This window comes from Podarcis erhardii (assembly GCF_964252035.2).
Source record: "Podarcis erhardii genome assembly, chromosome: 1".
Classification (NCBI taxonomy): Eukaryota; Metazoa; Chordata; class Lepidosauria; order Squamata; family Lacertidae; genus Podarcis; species Podarcis erhardii.
The window spans coordinates 49,463,520-49,481,977 of record NC_138497.1 but is presented as its reverse complement, the minus strand read 5'-3'; the positions used below and the strand labels follow the sequence as shown (position 1 = coordinate 49,481,977).

The window sequence follows — 18,458 nt, the reverse complement described above, 5'->3', positions numbered from 1 at the left end:
CAAAAGCATACCAGTGCAAGTAGATAAAGAGGTACCACTGTGGCAGGCAGGTAAACGGTGTTTCTGTGCACTCTGGCACTTGTCATGGTCCTCCGTGCACCATTAGCGGTTTAGTCATGCCGGCCACATGACCTAGAAAGCTGTCTGTGGACAAACGCCAGCACCCTTGGCCTGAAGTGAGATGAACACCGCACCCCATAGTCACCTTTGACTGGACTTAACCATCCAGGGATCCTTTACCTTTACCTTGCACATCACAGCAAACCACAGTGAGTTTTTTTACCATGAACACAATGAACTCTCCTGTTTTGCTCTTCCCTGGTATTACATGAGAGAAATAAATCACAATTCCTGACTGAGCATTATATCTGAAATAGGGTTTTGTTTGCACTCCAAACAAGCGACAATGTGAAGCCAAAGTTTCACTGTGGTTTAGTGCAGAGGTGAGGAACCTCTAGCCCATGGGTCATTCTTGGCCCCCAGGGGGTCCAGTTTGGCCAGTGAGGCTATTTTTTCCAAAATCATGTCCACCTGTCAATCTGCTGATATCGTGCATGTCATCTGATGCCCAGGAGGGCAGGGTTCAGTTTTGCCTTTGCTGTGCACCTGTTTCCAGACAAAGCAGCAAAGTTTAATTCCCTGCACATCAGCTGATGACTGAGGGTTAAATCTTGCTCAGTTGGGAGCTCTAGCATTTTCCCTGCTGTATAGCAAAGCAAGCAGCCACAGGTTTTTTTGCAAGTTGTCTGATTTTTGTAAGCCTTTTCATTAGGAGCCAACTCATGTGTGATGTGGAATTGCAGTAATTAAGTACATTTACATTTAAAACACATCTGAACTTTACTGTGATGTATGAACAGGGCCATTGTGTAATCAACCATTGATCTTACCATACTAATGTTGGAATTTATTGGACACTAATTATGACTTGAAGCAATATGCTAAAAAGCATAGAAAAGATACATTGTTGAATAATAATTTTATACCACTGTTAATTTAGGTTTATCAAGCCCAATATTTATAATAGCAAAAATAATTTGAAAAGGGCAGTTTTAATATTTTTCCTGCAAAGCCTTGCTCTTCTATTTGTGCCTTTCATCTTATATCATAACCAGTTCTTCAGAATGAGGCTTTTCTTTTTTTGTTTCATTTACCTTATATATTCAGGCTAAGTAATGTATTTCAATTTTCTTTTTAGAAGTTGAGGAGCTTCTATCATCTCTGAAACATGTTCAGCACACCCTGGTAGATCCCCAAAGCCAAGAGGAAATAGCTCTAATTTTACAGCTGGTTCAAAACACCGACTTTCAAAATGCATTTAAAATACATAATGCGGTTACTGTGCATATGAACAAAACCAGTCCACCATACCCACTTATCTCCAATGCGCAAGAGCTTGCACAAGAGGTATGTATAGTGTACATTTGCATCCAATAATGAAACTAGTAGTAGCTTATTTCAAATTGCCAGTAATAGCTATGTCATTAAAATGGGGAGGGGAACCAGCATATAGCATGTATTACTATCTGTTTTCTTTGTCCAGAAGAAAATAACTTCAGACTCTGAGAAGTAGAAATGTAAGATGGCAGACAACAGTGTTCAGTATCCTAATTGATTTAAAAGATATCTCTGTTCTTCTGCAAGCTTCCTCGTTTAGGCTTTGTACTTCGGATACAATTCAATACCCAGGACCCAAAGGATCATCTGACTAGTTGTGCATGCCGAAATGGACACTGAGCTTATTATTGTTGTGTCTTAAACAGCAGTCTACCATATCTCATTTCAAATTACCTAAGGAGTCTCCCAAAAGCACATTTTGGTATGGAGTGGTAGTCTGGTCTCAGAAATAGTTTAAAGTTTCACTGTAAACCCCCAAACCCTTGCATGTTCTTAAAGTAGCTCATAAGATCCTGGCCAAAAACTAAATAACATCAGCATGGTATGCTATTCAGCATTGAATTGCTTTTACTAAATTAATAGCCTCTAAAAAAGAAAGTGTATTGCAGATAAAGCAGCTTACTATAACAAACCAGTGTTTTGGTTATCACCTAAATAGGTGCTTGAAGCAAGCCTTACCTTTTCTGTTTCTACCACTTCTGGCAATTTGTTCTATTTTTCTAACACATTTAAATTACTAAACGAAGCAAAAGTTAGCATGGACTTGGCAGTAAATGTCCACTTTTCTTGTTACTACTAGGCTGATAGTAGCAGACACTGCACATGGAATTTTTACAAATGCAAAGCAATTGCATATACATGCAGGCACAGATCTGAGTTCATTCAGTACCTCAACAAATCAGCTAGTGAGTCTTGTTAACTTAAATTCTGTAGAATGAATTGGATTTTGTTTCTGCTAATATTCAGAAGACTGACAACTACTGCTACTTTGGACTAGCCAGTTATATAAAGTACTTTAACAGCCTATATGTTTATTTTGCTACTTTGAATGTTTACATTGCTTCTTGCCATCTGGAATTCCTGGGATGTTTGAGATGTGGATGGCTTTATTAATACTATTTTTTAAAATAATAACAATAATATTTAGAATATATAATAGATGTAAAGTATTCAAAGCATTTCAGGCTAAAATATATTTTGCTTGTTGAGATTCTATTTTTTCAGACACACATACTGTGCATTCTGTTATATTTGAATTGCTTACAGTTTTGAGCAAACATTTATTAGGATGCCTTGTCTTATAACAAAAAGAAAACGAATATTCTAATGAAAATATGGCTGCAATTTTAAGAACAGTCTATTTTGAACAGCTACTTTGCAAGGTCCCTATGAGACCTTGAGTCCCTATGGAGTCCCTATGGAAACCTGGGTCAGTAACAATAACTATCCTAAGTTTTTTCATGTTCAATACCACAAGAAAATAGGACCAGCTGCTTAATTTGAGATCTATGTCTGTATCAGAAGAGCCCTCATTTTTTAGTTTTCCTTTTAAAAAGGGCCATAAGAAAGTATTTTCAATAGCTTGGATAAGTGCATGGATGCTGTGCACATGCCCTACTGGGAGGCATTCCTTGTACTTTCTGACTAATATTCAAAATAGAGTATGTTGTTTGCTTTATTACTTAAATGTGAGTACTGTGTAGGATAATTCTCAATCCAACTATTTCCTCACTGTTGTTACGGACAAAAGGTAGTTTTAATAAGGCAAGGAAAATATTATTTATCTATTTTTCTGAAACTTTAATTTAATTAGGAGGCTGAGCAAAGCATGCAGGCTTAAGGAATTTATGTGGAGATTAACTCCCTAAAATAATGTGGCGCACTCTGTCTCTGTTATAAAAATAGCTGTTGAACATCAAATTTAATTACATTGATTTTAAAGCCAGTTAAACGCGGCAAAATTGAGGGCTAGGATTAGGGGGAAATAGTCTGAGTGTTGAGCCTCAAAGATCAGCTGATGCAAGATTCAAGAAAGTAGTTTCTGGCATGGAATGCTCTGTCGCACATTGGCAAGATATTACAATTCTAGACCCCATAGCATAATAATAGAGTAGACCTTCTAAGTGACAGTTTGTTTAGCATTTCTAAGGAAGAAATGTTTGTTTGTTTATAAAAGCACTTCTATATTGCTTTTCACATGACGTACCAAAGCGGTGTACAGCATGTTTAAAACAACATTGCATTAAAGCAAATAAAAATATGCAGAAAAGTAGTCATATAATAAATGCATGAAATGGAGAGTAAACAATCCAGCACTCAACAATCTACAAATACCTGGGTGAACAAAAAAGTTGTTAATTGCTTGCAGAAACACATTACTGAGGGGAAACTATTTCACAACACGGGCACAGCTGTAGTGAGAGCCCTTTCCTGGTTGTTGCTAGATAGATCAGAGCAGGCCATGGAAGGGACTCTCTGAAGATCTTAGTCGACTGGTTCCCAGATTCTTTAGGCTCTTATGTAAATAACAGAACTTTAAACTTGGCTTGGGAGCAAATTGACAATCAGTGCAGTTCATTCAGGAGAGGTGTTACATGCATGCAGTAGGATGTGCTAATAAGCAAGCTACCCATGTTATTCTACACTAGTTGCAGCTTCCAAACCAAGTCTCAGGGCAGCCCCACATGGACAGCTTGTTACAGCAGTCTAATCTTGAGTTTACCAGCATGACTGTGGCTTGGCTAAACTGTAATCATCCAGAAGGAATTGTAGTTGGCATACCAGCCAGAGCTAGTAAAAGATGCTCTTTGCCACTGCACTTACATGGACCTCCAGTAAGTAACAATGATGGTTCTCAGAGAAACCCCAAACTGCATACTTGTTCTTTCAGGGAAAGTGCAACCCCGCCCAGAATAAAAAATACACCCGATCCCTGGATCTCTGAACCACGCATTCACATGGCCTCTGTGTTGTACATCCTAACTGCCCAGTTGACTCAGCCTGTTTTAAGCCAGACTCCTTACAGATCTGAATGTCAGTCTGTAAAGCAATTAACTTTTCCAGGGTATGGGAGTTAATATTGTAGTGCCAAATGTCCCCCAATATTCACACACATTTTTTTGCTGTTCCACCTCAGTTTCTGATCCTCCCCCCCTTTTTTATTTTTACTGTTAACAAGGTATTGATGGTGGATCAAAGCTAGTGCCACACTGGTTTTGAAGGAAACATCATTCACTTTGAAGTACAGAAATGAGTGTGATCTGTATATTCTGCAGACATCCTTTCTCTTTGAAATTATTTTGCCTGTCTCATAGCCTCAATCGTGAATATTTTTTCAATGAAAATGTTATGAATACTGAGGATCTGATTCAACCAACTAGTCCCACTAACAGAAGACCACTCAAAGACTTCTGCCAGCACAACAGGGCTTTTCCCCTCTCTTCCCCATGTGTGCCCCCCCAAATTGGTTCAGGGGAATCAGGAGAACCCTCAGAACAGCATGCTTAGATGGAGAGGGGAGATTGCTCCATCTCTGCAAGCAGAAATGATGGAGCAATCTCCTTAGTGCTATGTTGAATCCCTCTCGTGCATTCTATCTCATGCATCTCTGTCAAAATAGAAATTTGTGTAGCCATTCCTTTATTATTTTATTTTTATTTTTTTAATCTGATATAAAGTGTTATATAGAAAAATCAGCATCAGCTCATAGAAAAACAAACTTGGCAGATCAGACAAAGCTTTGGGTGGAGTTACACATTATCAGAAAGCACAAGGTTGGAATCTCATATTTGTAGAATTAGATGTATCCATGGGTGGAGAGATGTTTAGTGGAGATGTTGCAGGAGGGGATGTTCAGCTCTGCCCTGTCAGCCCTGCCCTCTCACCAGTATTCACTCTGCAAGCCTATTTTCAGACTGGCCTAGCTAGAGGAAAAATAATTGTGGTTGAAAGAAAGGGTTAAACACTCTCACTCGCTCTTGCTCTTAAAAGTGTCTGTATGTTGTTTAGTCTATGAAAATGGTTTGGGAACCAGTGTTTGTTTACGTAACATGAAGTTCTGCCCTTTTTAATTCTGGAAAGATATTCTTACTGTGCAACTTATTTCGGGTGTTTGTGTGTGTTATGGGGTAGGATAATAGACATCATCGTATTTTTGGTGTTCACCTGTGTTTCAGGTACAGAGTGTTTTGAAGCCAAGCCATCAGAAAGATGGATTGGAACTTAATTCTTTATTGAATGCCCCTCATATTCAGGTAGGAATAAACTGTTTATTTGCAAATGAAAAAACATTTCCATTGTTTTCTTAATGTCTATGTATTGTAAATTTCAGACTTTTTCTTCATGCCTAATATAGTAAAGTTCCATGGTCTTGATTCAAAGAAATAATAGTTGCATGCTGCAAAAACACACCTAAACAGTAGCTTTTCTTTTTGACTAAAAACTTCAAAATTCAAGCTACATAGGTTCTCTGCTATGTGTGTATCCTGCTATTTTGAAGTTTTGCCAGTAAGACACAGGTATGAGTCAAATATCTCATGAGGAATGTGCAGCTGCCTCAAGTGCTACACCTTCACAGGACAACTGCAATTAAAATTAAAACGAAAACAAATGGGCAACGGCTATTTTCTGTTGTATTAATAGTCACAGCCTGCATTTATGAAAGCACAATCCTTTGTTCATTTAACCATAATTCTTGGTTATAGCTCTGTTATGTAGCTACCCATCCACGCTGAAAGCAAGAGAAAACATGTATGATATGACTGCCTTGGACCATAGCCTGCACGTTGAATCTTTATCTGCTTGGATTTTTTAAAGTGTCCCACTTATAATAAATTACCTCTAATGTGTGAATATCACTTTCTATAAATGGCACTGTTTGTTTTACACTAGGCACTGCTGTTGGCTCATGATAAAGTTGCTGAGCAGGAAATGCAACCAGAGCCAGTGACGGATGAAAAGATTTATGAGAATGTAGGTCTGTATGGAGGAGAGACAGTTAAAATAGTTCGCATTGAAAAGGCTAGAGATATTCCATTGGTGAGTATACTGAGGCAAGAGAGCCAATAAAAAGATGAATACCATAGTACTCTTGTATTACTTGGTCTGATCTCTGTGGCACATTCTCTCTAAAAAAAAATGCTGACACACTCAGATATAAGAAAGGACAGGTGCAAATACCTTTTCTTAGGGTGATCCCAGACATGCCTCCTTCATGAAATTGTACAGTTGACCCACATGGCACTGTGATCCGTTTGTACTCCTCCCATATTTTCCTAGTCTGCATCCATCTTTTTTCTTACCTTGGACGGTCTTATGAGGAGCATCGCAATATTTTTGCAAATGTGGATGGGAAAATGCGCAGTTGGTGAACAGTAAGAGGAATTACCCTGAAGAGGATGAATGAGGTTTAGGGGTACCCTTCCTTTCTTTATTATTTGCCCTACATTCCTGATTCAGAGTTGTTTTTTTCTCCTTTCCCTTGATCTAAAACAGCTGGAACACTGGCTCTCAACTAATTAATTGCTTCCTGGAACTAAATGTCCTTAGCCCCCACACTTCAATTAGGTTTTTAATGAGGGAAAATTCAGCTGTGCTGTTGCTTTTATAAAACAGTTACACATATTTTCAGGGGTTCCTTAGTGCTCCCCTTGAAAACAGCAGTTCTTAATTGGAGTAAAAGCAGTATCCTTACATTGTGGGTTTTTAAAGGTTTTTTATGGTGTTCATGTGTGAGGATAGCAATGACAGTATATAGAAACAAAAATTTCAAACTGCAAATGAAATACAAGATATAATCTTGTATGATATAATATCTCACACATATATATATATATCTTATCTAAATCTTACATTATGGTCCTCAGTGTATTCTTATCTATTCATAGTCGATTAAGACATCACTCCAGCCACACCCTTCTCACCACTTCTGGAAATGTCTCATATTCTCCATTGTCCGTTGTTATTGAATAAAGTCTCAGCACACAGCTCTAAAAACCTGTGGCTGTGCTCTACATAAAGGTACCAAATCAGACTGGATAACTGTTAATAAAGAGAATCACAGGATCTGGCTGCTCCTGGTAGCCTCTTAGGTGAAATAATATCTACTCTAAAGACAACTTGCAGTTGCACCTCTGTTTTGTTGTTTTTTTAATGAATACAGGTACAGGGTGGGAGGCTTTCCTCAGAATCTTCTCTCTTCCTTATATTCTCCTAGAAAAAAAATGGGAAGGTTTGCCCCCCCCCCCATAAACAGAAAGGGAGGAAGCTGAGGAGAAGAGAGATCTGCCTCCCCCCTCCATATAGAGCAATGTCCCATGACAGTCACCATCATCTGCAGTTCTTTTTTGAAAAATGAAAAGATGTTGCTGCCAGCCTTCCCTTTTCCTGCCATCTTGGATTACAAATAAAGGAGTTCAAGTTTCTAGGCAGATTTTTCCTTAACCTGCTTACCTCCCTTCACAATGTACAAAGCATTGCTTAGAGCTCACTCTTTATATGTGAATCTGTATGTACATGCACAGACAGCCCATGGTACAATTTTTTTCAGTTTTCCATGGTGAAATAGCACAACTAAGTGTTGCTTTTTAAATGACAATGCACTCAGGAGCAGCTTTGAACAGCAGTGGTAACAGGTCTAACTCTCCAGCTTTTGACACTTTTGACAAGGAGAGGACGCTGTAGCTGGCAAAGAGATTGGGTTGTCAAAGGTTTATTAATGTACTGTACATGCACATACTTCCCCAAGCCACAAATCATATCTTCCTCATGCACACCACTAAAATGTCTGAGAAGCAACAGCTTCAAAAATGTTGAGAGAATGAATGTGCCCACATAACTATTTCATTCCTGCACTTTAAGGTGAGATGAACGCTTTAAGAAGCAGTAGACCTCTTGGAGAATAGATGATCAATTGCAGTTCCACTTGTAAACTATAGTGCAAGAGCATTAATTTGTAGCACTCCTACTGTACCACTGATTTTGTGGAATGGAACATGAAATTGATGGCTCATGTTCTCAGGCTATGCTGAAAATTTAATTATATCCTATTGTTGGAAGACCTAGGTGGTGGTTTTCATTTTTGCTGTTTGTAGAATGATGTTTTTATTGGAAAATTGAACTTAATTGCCTGTTCCTGTATTCCATAATGTACCTCTCAAATCTGATCAGTGGCTGAAGCTACAGTATTTCGAATTTAAGATACAGATTTGGTAGTCCTACTGTGTTTCTTCATACACTAGTATTTTCCTCATTGCTTTATGCATTTCAGAATTTCCATGTGGTAATTCCTAACAAAGATCAATAAGCAAGCATGCCTAGGCTCCACCTTTTGGTAGTTCCACTAGGACCTGATCATGGCTCAACCCTCATCACCACCTAAACAAGGTTTCTGGTGTTGTGGATCAGAAAGAATAATAAAATGTCACTTCATGGGGATGAAATGATCCTTTCCTTATCCCCCTCCAACGTTGTGGGTAACTGTCCTTGACTACGGCTATATAGCAACAAAAGGGCAGGTTTTAACTCATTGAGCCACAAATATTGATGCTAATGTAACACATTCTGTAATTTAAAAAGATTGGTTACAACATAATACCCAAGGCAAAGTCCTTAGCACAGATTTGATTTAACAGCACCATTACTACATGAGGCGCTGCAGGTAAGGCTAAGACCCTCCCTGTCTTGTTCCTTTAATTGCAATCATTAAATGTTTTTAATAATGATTGCATGATCATTTCACATTCTCTTCTTCAAATGTCAATGTGTGTGGCTAACAAATCCAGAATAACAGTAATAAATCTATTAAATGCCATATCATCTAGAAGCACAACAAGATAGCAATATAAGAGCATCATAAAAACAGTGTAAATCAATAATTAAAATTCATTAAGATAAGCTTTCAAAATCCCAACTAAAAATGGGAAGAATATGTTTTGATGAGCTAGATACTGTGCCTCCCTGCAAAACAAGAAAAGCTTATTCAGGCTCATTTTGTTGTTTTTGTCTTCTCTTAGACTTTTCTCTGATGTGCTAACTATAGAATTACAGTATTCCTTAGAATCTGTAGAGAACTTGTATTTTCAGAAATGTTATTTAATGTTGGTTATATTTCTGCTCTGCCCATCAGGAATTCAGGGTAGTATTCAGCATACATTGTCTTATGAAGTGAGTTAGACTAGAGTTATAGACTGACCCAAGACTGATTGGGGATTTGAACCTGTGTCTTCCCAATTCTACTTTATCCACTGCACCACAATTATAGAAAATTTATGACACTTTTAAATTATCACTTTTAATTATGCAGGGCGCTACAGTACGCAATGAAATGGATTCAGTCATCATTAGTCGAATAGTGAAGGGAGGTGCTGCAGAGAAGAGTGGGCTGTTGCATGAAGGTGATGAAGTTCTGGAAATTAATGGAATTGAAATTCGTGGAAAGGATGTTAATGAGGTTTTTGATTTACTGGTATGTTGAGCCTTGCTTTCATGGTATTCTGCTACTTACTATGATCCGACTTGTGCATTTAAATTTGTTAAATTCCAGTTCAGACTTTGATATGTTTTGCCAGCAGCTATGCTTAAAATGTTTGACCCCTGCATACCTTGCAGACAGCCTATGTCTTGTTACAGTTTCAAAGGTCAGAGGAGGACAGCCTTCTGAAATTGCCTTCAGCACAAATGGTAGCAGCTTGCAGGGTTGTTAATACTTGCTCATCAGTTCTGAAATGCTTCTTTCCCAGAGGTGTAGCAGAGTGCAGTCCTAGGAGTGAGACATTTTATATAAGCAGGGCTTTATAAAAGTATTTAGGATTATATTACTTGAATGCTATGTATAATTGTATGAGACTTTTATGTCTAGAATGTGGATTGTTCTGCACCACCTGTTCCTGAATATGCCAGAACCTATTAGGAAATGTTCCAAGTTTGTATTAGGACATACTAGGAAATGATCAAAGTCCAACTCTTCTTTTAACCTGGCACTCCAGAAGGTTCCATGTCCTTTTTGTCCAGTCAGCTTTGAATTGAATAATTCCCATGGACTGGCTTCAGCTACAAAGCTGCATCATCCTGGCTTTGGGTGTCATTTTCATTTCCTTAGTAAATTCCAATTGTGCTGCCCTAGGAGCACCATCTGACTTTATTTTAACATTACCTAGCCTGGCACATTACTTATGGGTGTAGTGTCTGGACTAGCCATGCCTGTTGACATTAAGAGGTGAGACTTGAGACATAAAGCACAAGAATTGCCTTCCTGGGTTATACCAGAGTCCACTTAATCAAGCATTCTTTGTCTCAATGGTGACCTGAAGCATGTGAATCCATTTATCTCCTTGTTTGGGGACCAGGCTGTTTTCTGAAAAGTGGAGGCAATTTGTCACATAAATATGCTAGACTAGAGCACTTCCAAATAGAGGTAGGGAAACTAAGATTAGAGTTCAGGGAGAAGAAAGACCTGTAAGAGCAGCAGCTTGAAATTCCTCCCCTCCCCTTCACCCAACCCATTGTTGCTCCCCGTGAGTGAGTGTCTAACTTCAAGGCTGTTTTTAAGTTGTCACTTACTAATGAGTGTGCTTTTCCTCACAGGCGGACATGCACGGCACGCTGACATTTGTCCTGATTCCCAGTCAGCAGAGTAAGCCACCACCCACAAAAGAGACAGTGGTATGTTCTTGTGGCATATTTCCAGTGTATAACTTACCTTAATTGCAGGTGTTCAGTCGGTTTTATATTCTCTTTTTGTTGTGATTGAAGTCTCGTGTGTCTCCTTCACTGAATAGTAGACTACATTTAATTTAGCCATGATTTAAGAAGAGATTTTGAAAATGTTGGTGGCAGCAATTGTAAGTTGTCCCATAACATAGGGTTGCCATACGTCCAGACAGCGCTTCCAGCTTCAGTTTTCTGGCTAGGTCTGGGAAATTCCAGACGTATGGCAACCCTACCATAACATCACTTTTTGACACTATTGAAAATACATGACACAGGCAATCCATTTGTTATGTGAAGTAAGGAGAATAATAAAACTATTCTTATCCTTTGCCTTGCCAAGCAGTACCTTTTCCTGAATAGGCATTTTGAGGAGGAGGAAAAATGGGTTTTGGGACACTTACAATCCTTTGAGTGACTGGAAATATTAGAGGGATGTCTTTGGAGAGCAAGATTTCCTGTTTAAGAGGCAGGAGAAAAGTAGATAAGGATTGGATGATGGAGCAAAAGGCTTTCTGGGTGATTAGACGTGAGCTGTTAAACACAACAGATGTTTCTAGCATGTCATGTGCTGCTAATACAAGCTATCTTCATCTGATTTTTAACTCTCCCTGTACTATTTCCCAGATCTTCCCTGCAGTCCCAATTCCACAGGAGGCTTTGGGGAGGGCACAGTGGCCAGTAGAGAAGGAGAAGGAAGCCCTGTTGTGCAAATGACCTTTTTCATGCACATATTTTTTTAGTACAATCCATTACTTGTTTATCCCATTTCAGGTTCTACATTACCATCTGTTACAAACCATCTTCATTTTCATCACAAAACTGCATCAGCTTTAAGCAGGGAACCTTTCAGTTTAGAAATGTCTTGAGTGTTTACTTATGTCTTAGTGAAGAAATAAGGTTTTCATACTAGATTATGAGAGCAGAAACCACATTTGTTGTATTGATTTTTTTCCTTAAGCTCCTTAGATATTTGCTATTAAGTGTCTTGTTTCTGTAGTGAGTTGTATATGCAAAATGGTAGATAGTGCCTTGATCTGGGGTGTGCTTTCCATTAAGATTCATTTGCCTGCGCCTACCCCACTTTCTTCTGTGTCACCAGGATGTTCCTCTTATAGTTATGATCAAAGTGCCCTTTCATTGAGCTCACAGTGACATTTCCCACCCCGCCCTATGTAAGCAGAATGACTTCTCATTAAAAAATAAAAGTGGTGGAGGCGGGGGGAAGCAGGAACAAACATCTAGTCATCAATGTTTTCATAACGCAAGTGTCAAATTTATTTTAAAATTGGTAGTTGGTTACAAGAAAGTTTGTTCTAGCTGTCTGACATCTCTGTGTTTACTTGGATTTGGATTGGACTTGGTTGATTGTGCTTGGAAAAAACACCTTGATAATAATGAGTGCACAGAAGTATCTGGAGTGCACTTTTCCTAGCCATCTCCCACGTGCATGTACATGTGCTGCACTTTCCCTGACAATTTGGATGGAGAAACTGGTTGGAGCTTGCTTGGGACAAGTTGCTTGGGATAGTTAAGCAGGAGAGCAGACAGACCCAGCTTGAGTTCACACACAATCCATAATGGCTGGGCAGTGGCAAACTTTCCTTTGGAGATCATCAGAGAATAGAAAATTAGTGCTCTCCTGTCTCTCAGATTTAAATTTGAGTCTGCCTTTTCAGGTCTAAGCTGTAGAGGGGAAGCCCTCTTGCCACTTCCAAGTTACTTACTGCCCAGTTAATTGTTCCTAATTTTTAATTGCCTTCTATACCAGTAGTTTATATTTTTATTTATGCTTGAGCTCTTCATTCTGTATTTGAAGTGAAAGTGGGATCTCTTATATACAAAAGTAACACATTGTCAGAGATTAATACTTGCAATTCCAGTCCATATTTATGTGTATACCTCTATATTTTCTAGATCCATGTGAAAGCTCACTTTGACTATGATCCATCTGATGACCCCTATGTCCCATGCAGAGAGCTAGGCTTATCCTTTCAAAAGGGAGATATACTCCATGTCATCAGCCAAGAAGATCCAAACTGGTGGCAGGCCTATCGAGATGGAGATGAGGAAAATCAGCCTTTGGCAGGCCTCATTCCAGGTATTTAATCATGGAGTATTTGTGTATATTGAATGTTTTTTTACAAAGACGTTTCAGATACCATTGTCGTTGAACTACTGGGATATTGCTTTGCATTGTTGTTGCATAGTCTCCTTTGGTGAGTTGAGACTGCTGATGTGACCAAATTCCCAACAGGAGTCCTAATGTTGTAGATGTCTTTTAACTTTGGCATTTAAAAACAAAAACAAAATGAAAAACTGATGCAGAGGTATGAGAAGAATTCTTATTGTGGGATTATCTTCCTCAAAGCGCTTATAGGGATCAAAATCTCAGTCCATTTTGAAATGTGATCACGCTTGAAACAGTGGTGTACTCTGAAATGGCAATAATTTCTCATTGCTAATTATTAAATGTATTCTATCATTAAGGGAAAAGTTTTCAGCAACAAAGAGAAGCTATGAAGCAAACTATAGAGGAAGACAAAGAACCAGAAAAATCAGGTAGATTAAAATCTTCATGAAATACCTGTGATAACTAATAATCTTAAAAGAAACTCAGTCCTTGAACTGAACCTCTTTTTCAGTTCAAATACTTCAGTGATAGTGAGCATTTATCCACAGCTTTCATAACATGTTTAAGGAGAGCTGAACTGACCAAGCAACTTTTGCTGAGATACTGTCATTATATCCAACTCTTTGGGTGAAACTTAATATACTCAGTGTTAGACTCACTGAAATCAGCAGGCAATTGATCTCCATGGGTCTATTCTGAGTGTGATTTAACCATCTATTGCACTTTGACTCAGGTAGAATCTAGAAGTGGTACCATGTGCTTTGTCCTCCTTGATTACATATATGGATGTATTGTACTCAGGTAGGGGTGTGTGTGTTTATTTTTTAAAATTAAAAAGATAAATAACCAAGGGAATGAACAGTTTTGCCTGTGTGGTCCCATTGACGGAAGACAGAAGTAGCAGTTGCTTAATACTGATATACAGACCAAGTAGGGAGTACAAACCTCTATGAACTTTTCTTCTACTTGTTCTTCCTAGTATAGCCTGTTCTTTAAAAAATTGATATCACATTTCCAATATAACAACTATCCTCTGTTTTGATATTCCAAGTGCCTCCTTAAGACACTTCTTTCCCCATGACTTATTCATTTTACTTACTATTTCTTCCTCCCTAACATGTCATAACTGTTCCTTGAGATCAGGGTGGCCACATGTTGTTGGTCCAACTCCCATCATCCCCAGCTAGCATGGCCAATGATCAGGTATGATGGGAGTTATAGACCAGCAACATCTGAAGTAGCACACATTCTCCTTTCCTCCTTTAGATTGTAAGTCTGTGTGAGCAGGGTCTGCCTTGTGTTTAATTTGTGTACAACAGCTATCAATTTAACATGCTTTATAAAATAAATAATTGCAGCTGGAAACTTAGTTACATATTTGGACAACTTTGGCTCTCTATTTTTTAACTTCTAGGGAAACTTTGGTGTGCGAAGAAAAATAAAAAGAAAAGGAAAAAGGTTCTGTATAATGCCAATAAAAATGACGGTAAGAAGGGATTTCCGCTATCTTCCAATATTTTTTCTGGTTAGTGCAACTGATTCATTTTTCAGCTTACGATGTGTTAAAATTATTGTGCATAAATATTCACCCGTAGTTATTTCTATATTATCTGGACTATATGTTTTCTAATATTTCTTTCCTGATTATAATAGTGAATTTTCTATGGGTTTTTATGTTTTAGAAGTAAACTGCTGGTCTGTGACTGTAATAAACATTGATTTTAGAAGTGATAAGCCTTGGACACTGATCCTTTGGCATTCAATTAATGTGAAGAAATGATAATTAAAAAACTATTACACAACAATAAAAGGCTTATTTTTTTAAAGCTGTTCTAAGGTATTCAACTCAGTTTTACTTAGAGTAGACCCACTGAAATTAATGAACATGGCAGCTAGGTACATTAATTTCAGCAGGCCTACTCTTGAGTAAAATATAGTTGAATATCACCCCATGTTTATTTCTTCCTAATCAAAAAATGCCATACTTATTTTGGCCTTGTTTTCTCAAGATTATGACAACGAGGAGATCTTGACTTATGAGGAAATGTCCCTTTATCACCAACCAGCGAATAGGAAACGACCCATTGTCCTGATCGGTCCACAAAACTGTGGCCAAAATGAACTTCGGCAAAGGTTAATGAATCACGAAGCTGACAGATTTGCTTCTGCAGTTCCTCGTAAGTTGAAAGGCTGGGGCATGTAACTGTCTTGTGTTCTGATGTCAAACCCTTGCTGCCTGGCCTTACATCATTTTTGCAAGTTCAGTTCAGTACCACACTATATACCTTATTATGGAGGGAAGTTGCTTTAGTAAATTCTTCCCCAATACAAATGTAGGGAGTTAACCATAAAAAATGTCCTTTGACCCAGTGATGCAGATATGTAATTTTTAATGGTATTATAACTCTTCCCCCCACATCATTGGATGATGATGTGTATTAAGTTAACTAAAAATGTAGCAAGGCAGCCCTGTTCCATTTTGGGCCCTTCTACTTATTCTGCTGAGTGGAGCCCTGGACTTCTGCCACAAAGTCCCTTTTCTGATTGTACCACTACTTTGATCCCATTCATAAGAACAAGGCAGTTTATTGAAATAACTTAGTTAAATTCTCATTTACAGGAAGGTGATTTTGCTACCTTGCATCTCCTGTATTTTCAGTTGCATCTGACATCCCCTGCTTCATGTTTTTGTTCGAAGTACATTTGCATGACTGGACATGTGTTATGCACAGTTGGACATGTGCCAGAGACTGCTGTATTATGGAACTATTTTTTTAGCCCAGTTAAGAGTTTGCGATTCTTTCTGGCTGAAAGACTCTAAAGGTCAACATTGTTAATTTTGCACTTATACATTCTGCTGAAAAGGGTTTCTTTCCAAGTAGCTGTTTTTCATACCTTGCAAACTGACATAACAAAAATGCCTTCAAAACAGTTAAAAGACACAGAAGTCTTAAATTAGATTTGTTTACTGGTCTTTTCAGATACAACACGAAATAGGAGAGACAATGAAGTGGCTGGCAGAGATTACCATTTTGTATCACGGCAAGTATTTGAGGCCGACATAGCAGCAGGAAAGTTTATTGAGCATGGTGAATTCGAGAAGAATCTGTATGGTACCAGCATAGACTCTGTCCGGCAAGTGATCAATTCTGGAAAGATATGTCTTTTAAATATCCATACACAGGTAATAGAAGTTCTTTTGGACATTGAAATCCTTGGTTCTGTGTTGCAGTAGTTCAATTAGAATGTGTTGTTGATGAAGGCCTTATTTTAGTTGGTTTTGATACAAATGTGAAATCTGTCTACGTATACACTAAATTTTCTCCTAGATCAGATGTATGCAACTTCCCTAATATGCTTCTATACAGACAATAAATTTGTACATTAGTTGCCCACTCTACATATTCAGTGGTTATATGTACTGAGCAGTTTTCGTAAGACTAATTTCTAAAGACATCACTCTTCAGTTTTCTCTTTGGAGAACTCCCCATTGTAACTTTCCCTACCCCAGTAGACATGTGACAGGAAGATATGCATCTTTAAACATGCAGTGGACATGCAGTAATGTTGCTTTCAATCTTCCATTCACATTTCGTGTTTACCATAGCAATCACCAGTGTAACTCATGCACCATACACAGTGAGAAGCAGCTATAATCAAAGGTTCTTCATGCTTCATCCACTTTCACTGTGGTCATGTTAGACTTTCTTCAGAATCCTCATCTTGTTAGGTCATTTAAAGGCATCTGTAGACCACATGTTGCTAAGTCTTGAATTATGCTATCTGTATTTTCAAGACTAAATATGAAGAAATAGCAAATTACTCTATAAAAATACACTAATACTGTAAATAGCAGAATTATTGTAACCACACTTAGCAAGGGTATAGAATATTATATTCTTCACCACGTAAAGAGCAACTCATAGTAAGAATGTGGACTGTCCAAATTCAAACAATTAGTCATTTGAATATAAAACGTCAGATCCTCACAGTTCCTGTCCACATAATCATTTTAGAATTGCATACATGTTTGTTATGTAGGTTTACATCATTTTTCTGTTGTCTTCTCCATTTTGCTGCTGTCAGAAGAACTGTCATCTGGATAAGTGGCATGGTCTACTATTAGGAAAATTGGACTCGGCTACCCTATATCAGTTGCAGTTTTCAGCTCTAGTTTCAATGTAACTATCTCTTTGCTAGCTTGTGTAGTTCATGAAGTTTAAGTTCCTTTTTTTGGTTATTTGTGCAGCCCCAACTGAACAATTTTTGAGATCACATGTTGTAACTTGTTAAGCTAGTTTCTCCAGGAGCAAACTGGCTTTTCTAGGTAGAAGCCTTGCACAATCATTAGTGTAGAGAGTCACTATTTATGTATAATGTTGCATGCATAAATTGTATTGACAATAGATAATTGGTATGAATTATAGTTTTGCTTTGTTTTATGAAAATATTAATAGTACAGATTTACATTTCCCAATAGTCACTGAAGAGCCTTCGCAATTCAGACTTGAAGCCATATATTATCTTCATTGCACCACCTTCACAAGAGCGGCTTCGTGCATTACTGGCCAAAGAGGGCAAAAATCCAAAGGTAATATTCACATGTAGTGTTTATAACAGTGCATTCGGCCCTTGGTGCTCCGATACACATTTTATTCAAATATGCTAACTGTGTAGCACGCAGCAGTCACAAAATTCAGTATGAGAAGACACAGGCAGGATTGCAGACCTAACTTTATGCCACAGAATTCAATGTTGGTGGGTTCTGCTGCTCCTGTTCAGGGTTATGACATCCTCCTACAGCTTGTGTCCAAATACACATCAGTAATATGTGATGAGGCTTACTGAATTGGGACACTTTTAAGTAAATATACATATGAGGGGTGAGGAAGCTGACACCACGTCACCCTTTCAAGCAAGGAAGCTGCCACATTCCTCTTGAGAGCCCCCCAAACCTCTAGCATGTTGAGCATGGATGGAGAAAGTAGAGGTCTTGTTGCATGAGCTGAAATTTTTCCACTCACATGTGTGCATTGGTTACAAATTCTACTGACAAAATTCTACTTTACTTGGTATTCCCTTTATTATAGACAGAATGTGTGGCAGATGTTGAGTTCCTGCTGAATTTTTTCTTTTTGGATTCTCTGTTTTGATGTGTTCCTCCTAGTTTCTGCCACCAGGTGGTGCTGGCCAGCTGTTTTTGATAGTGTTTTCAGTTTGT

General features: G+C 38.2%; 1 protein-coding gene across 4 annotated transcripts in view; it reads left to right on the top strand.

The window, feature by feature from the left end:
* Nucleotides 1-18,458, top strand: part of PALS1 (protein associated with LIN7 1, MAGUK p55 family member) — a 51,983-nt gene that overhangs the window by 27,371 nt on the left and 6,154 nt on the right. For 3 of the 4 annotated variants that reach the window (XM_081855875.1, XM_081855877.1, XM_081855876.1), the window contains 11 exons: nucleotides 1,199-1,407; nucleotides 5,574-5,651; nucleotides 6,289-6,435; nucleotides 9,701-9,862; nucleotides 10,981-11,058; nucleotides 13,021-13,204; nucleotides 13,594-13,665; nucleotides 14,652-14,762; nucleotides 15,247-15,414; nucleotides 16,219-16,421; nucleotides 17,718-17,828. In XM_081855875.1, the coding sequence (XP_081712001.1) occupies nucleotides 1,199-1,407; nucleotides 5,574-5,651; nucleotides 6,289-6,435; nucleotides 9,701-9,862; nucleotides 10,981-11,058; nucleotides 13,021-13,204; nucleotides 13,594-13,665; nucleotides 14,652-14,762; nucleotides 15,247-15,414; nucleotides 16,219-16,421; nucleotides 17,718-17,828 (1,523 nt within the window). The remainder of the gene's footprint in view (nucleotides 1-1,198; nucleotides 1,408-5,573; nucleotides 5,652-6,288; nucleotides 6,436-9,700; nucleotides 9,863-10,980; nucleotides 11,059-13,020; nucleotides 13,205-13,593; nucleotides 13,666-14,651; nucleotides 14,763-15,246; nucleotides 15,415-16,218; nucleotides 16,422-17,717; nucleotides 17,829-18,458) is intronic. The other variant, XM_081855878.1, reaches the window with a different exon arrangement.